Source organism: Chelonoidis abingdonii, chromosome 3 (genome assembly GCF_003597395.2).
Source record: "Chelonoidis abingdonii isolate Lonesome George chromosome 3, CheloAbing_2.0, whole genome shotgun sequence".
NCBI classification, from domain to species: Eukaryota; Metazoa; Chordata; order Testudines; family Testudinidae; genus Chelonoidis; species Chelonoidis abingdonii.
The window spans coordinates 191,749,815-191,754,232 of record NC_133771.1 but is presented as its reverse complement, the minus strand read 5'-3'; the positions used below and the strand labels follow the sequence as shown (position 1 = coordinate 191,754,232).

The 4,418-nt window shown below is 45.3% G+C and overlaps 1 protein-coding gene across 10 annotated transcripts in view; it reads right to left on the bottom strand.

Annotated features, from left to right (window-relative positions):
- The window catches only part of FBXO11 (F-box protein 11), a 183,798-nt gene extending 179,664 nt beyond the window's left edge, over nt 1-4,134 (bottom strand). For 4 of the 10 annotated variants that reach the window (XM_032772050.2, XM_032772049.2, XM_032772046.2 and 1 more), the window contains exon 1: nt 3,668-4,134. Coding sequence is in view for 4 of the 10 variants with exons in the window: in XM_032772049.2 (XP_032627940.1) it covers nt 3,668-3,773 (106 nt within the window). In the remaining 6 variants the exon portion in view is untranslated. Of the gene's footprint in view, nt 1-2,874; nt 3,214-3,667 lie in introns of those variants that run through there. The other 6 variants (XM_075064411.1, XM_075064414.1, XM_075064417.1 and 3 more) reach the window with 5 other exon arrangements.
- Nucleotides 4,135-4,418: the final 284 nt, after the last annotated feature.

The following is a 4,418-nucleotide window of genomic DNA, read 5'->3' as shown; positions in this document are numbered from 1 at the left end:
TCTGTAGTTTCCTGGGTTGTTTTTATTTCCCTTTTTATAGATGGGCACTATATTTGCCCTTTTCCAGTCTTCTGGAATCTCTCCCGTCTCCCATGACTTTCCAAAGATAACAGCTAGAGGCTCAGATACCTCCTCTATTATCTTCTGTGCCATTTCTCATGTTAACAGTTATAAGCTATGTACTGAGCAAGAATTTTTAGATATGGTCTAACCTTGTTTTCTTTCACAAATTATAGCAATTATTACTATTAGTGAACAATGGTACTACACAGGAAATGTGGTAATATTTAAGCATGGAACAAAAAGTCCATCTAGTCCAGTATCCTGTCTCTGAAAGGAGTCTGTCCCACATGTTTCAGAGGAAGATGAAAGGACTCAACTACAACTTAGCCTTAACCACATCACAGCTATATGACACAGTTATATATGCTGGAACAGGTTTATTTGATTTGCATTTGCTTATGATTATGTTCTTTTCACATTGCAAACAAAAGAACCCACTGGTTATCTTCTGTGATCTAACAGTTTATAATGTGGAGATACCATGACGATACTACACTGCAAATATGAAATACCAGAATACAAATGCCCATGACTGGGTTGTGTCAAGTCACACAGCGAAGCATTAGCAAACCCCTTGTAGTTCAAACCCCTATAACATACCATGGGCGAAAGATTTCTTTTTGATTCCATCTAGTAATCCATTCATTTCTTGTAGCAGGAGGTATAACCTTTAGTTATTACTCAGGTTTGTTTAAAATGTTGTTGCTGTTGTGGCTGTAAAGCACCAATATATAAAAGGTCTGATCTCTAGATAAACATCACCATTTGTCTCAAGCAATAAGGAGTTGTACAGATAAACAGTACAAGGCATTAAAAACTTTACTTTTTATTTACATCCCTAAAAGTCCCCTTGGTTTTATATTAAGGCATGAGACAAATAAATACCATTCATTATTTTATATATCATCACATTTGCTCCTCTTCTTTCTAAACGAGATCCCAGTATTATATACATATACATATATCTTTCTTTTCAGATGAAAGCCTTTTACTAATAATTTTACATTGCTCACTTCTCTATTACTTTTATTCAGATGATGACCAAAACTGAAGGTAGTAATAAAAATGAAAATACACCACTGATTTATATAATGACGTTTCTCTAATCCCTTAATATTTTGTAATATTTTATTTACTTTATTGACTATCCTCAATATTGTCCAGTCCAACTCCCTTGAAAGCCATTGGAAAAGCTCCTGTTAACTTCCATGAACATTGGTCCAGGCTCTTACACCTCTACAAAAAAAACAAGCATGGCAGAGACGCTCTAAATGTTAGTATAAAACTGACATAACATCCAACAATTTATAATCAGATTGGGATCAAGCCAAACTTACAAAGTGGAAGGGGGAAAAAAAGTTCAAACGAACAGTGAAACTTGATGTTGTTATATACCGCTACCTCGATATAACGCCACCCAATATAACACGAATTTGGATATAAAGCAGTGTAAACAGAGGGGGCGGGGCTGCGCACTCCAGTGGATCAAAGCAAGATGAATATAACCTATTGAGCAAACCAAGTTCACCTATAATGCAGTAAGATTTTTTGGCTCCCAAGGACAGCATTATATCGAGGCAGAAGTGTAGTTCCTTCATCATCAGTAGGTGATAAACAACATTAAATAAGTAGTCCAAGAATTTCAGGGTACACAGACCTCCTCAAATATGTAACATGACTAATTAATTTACAGCCTGGCATTCTAACTGAAAAAGTTTCTGCTCATATAATTAACAAATCAGTACGGTTTGAGATAATTAGCAGAACACTAAGGTTGACTAGTCATAGCCATTTACCTATAACTATGTAATTTCTCTCTTTTACAAAATTATTCTGTTTTTAAAAACAACCAACCCAGGAGAATAAAAAAAAAAACAAAAAAAACACTTACATTATGCATAACATAGGAGACGAAAGTGTCACACAAAAGGAGCAAATAAAAATGTTTTAAATATCAGTTTATCAGAAAAGTCATTTTAATTATATAATTACTGAAGAAGATTTGTAAAGGTTTACACAAACTCCATAATTGGGCATAAGACATCACATCCTCTAGTTATATACACAATGATCTGGTCTGAGTAACATTCCTTGCTCTGACCAATGTGTGTGGTGGTGGTGGTGGGGACATAGAGAAGGAGGAAGGAAGAGAAGAGAAGAGAAGAGAGAAATAGAGAATTTAAAATATTTCATCTTAAATTCTTTACTTCATTTTTATACAGTTTAGTGTTTGTATGCAATCAAAACATAATGTATCTCTGTTGTGAATATATTTTGCTTCTAATGTAACATCCCAGATACTCAGAAACAAAAGATATTCAGCTCATAATGAAACCTTTTTTTATTTAAAAAAGACATTTGTACATCTAAAACAGCATCACAGATCAGTTCCCTTTATCAGGCGAGAGGTGTGACAGCTATGCATAAAAAAAATAAAATCCAATCAACCAGAGAAGACGTGCAAAATGTCTCCTTCAATCCCTCCACCATCTCTCCTTTAAAATATACCCCCAGAAAATACTGTACACACACAAACCAGTTAATTAATATGGCAACAGTTACAGAGCTAAGTGATCAAGGAACCATTCTCCTTCCAAAAAAATAAAACAAAAAACAAAAAATAAAACCTGGGCTCCAGCGTTTCTGCTACTATCTCCATTAGAGGCGGAATCCCACCTCGGTGAATTCTCTGCCCTTTTAGACAATGGTGCTGCCCTGATTAGGTTCAAACTGACAACATTTTTGCACTAGGCCCTGGACCGACATACACACAAAACAACCAGGGTTCAGATGCATTTAGTCAGCACCTACCGTTTCCCACCCTCGATCCTGACACTAGCTTTTCTCAGCAGGAACAAACGTGGTGAGGGGATATCGGGTGAAAGGAGAGAAGAGTCGCGAGGTGGAGATAAATAAATGGCCGATGTGTTACACTGAAATGCTTCGCTGTAATAGGTCCCCCTCCCCCTTCGGGGCTGTGTAACCAAAGCACTGAATCCAAACTGCGCAGCAAACATTGTGCGGCTCAGGAGACTGGGAACAGGCAGAGAGAGGAGCCGCGGCGGCTGCCGCTGTCTCCCTGACACACCATTTAAACGATGGGGGTGGAGAAGAAGAGACGGTGTCAACACAAGTTACTCGGTTACCCCAGCAGCCTAGTTACTATCTCCTCATGTCCCCAGGCACAGCGGATCCCCCTCGGCCCAGGGGGCTAGTCCCTCACCCTGCATCACGGGGGTCGCTGTGCCCTCCTCCTCCTAGCTCTAGCAGATCGCCCACAGACCTCAATGAGGGGTCCCCGGGGAGAAAGGGGAGCAGTTGCGGCCCCCGCATGCGGGGGGGGGGGGCGAGACCCTCCCCGGAACTGGGGGAAGAGCCGAGCCGAGTCCCCCGCCGCCGCCGCTCGGCTGTAGGGCCCAGCAGCCCTAGCCGGGGCAGAGCCCAAGCCGAACAAAGCGCGGCCTGAGCAAGAGCCAAGGGTGAAGCAGCCTGGGCTTTTCCTGGCGGTGCACGGCCGGGCGACGCGGGGAGGGGGGCTGCACCACCCCGGCCTCCCGCTTCCCCTCGGACAGGGCCCCTCCGCGCCGCAGCCAGGCTCGCTTACCCCGTTCCCCGGCAGCGGCTGCGTTGTTTCTCTCCTGCTGCTGCAGCACCGGGCGCGGCCTGGACACTCGCCTGGGTCTCCTGTTGGCGGCTCGGACCGAGTTCATTTGCCGGCTCGTGTGGGTGGCGGGAGGGGAGGGGAGGGGGGGTTGATCCTCCGACAAACGGTGCCTCTTCGGGGGGGGATAGGGGAGCCCCGGGGGTGGCAGCTTCACGGCGGCGGTGTGGGGGGGTGTCTCCAGTTGCGGGTCCCGCCGCTGCTGCCGTCTCCTCCCCGGCTCGCTATGGAGGAACAGGGGCCGCCTGGGTCTCCCGGGCGCTCGCTATGGGGGATGTTCGCTCCGCTTCCCCCCTCCCCAGCCCCCCCAAAAACCCTCTCTTAAAGGAGCCCCGCAATCCTCAAGACTGTAGCTGCTCCGTGGCAGGAGGAGCCATTGACACTGCCTGAGACACTCAGTGAGAGGCAGCCACTCGCGGCCGCTCTCCACCAATCAGCACCTCCCACACAGAGAGGAGGCAGTCTCGCAGCCAATAACTTAGCAGCTTTCATCATAGCCGAAGTTGGGAGGGGGTTCTGGGGTGAGCGGGGTGGGGTGGCTGGAGGCAGAAGCAGCATATAAACCAAGGGTTTGGGACACATACCCCATAGGCGAGATACGAGGGGTTGTGGGGACAGAAGAGGGGGCTGGGTGGTAGCTGTTGGGGCTCAGTGTTTATGAGGGGAGTTCTGTACAGACACTGTGAGATAAGAG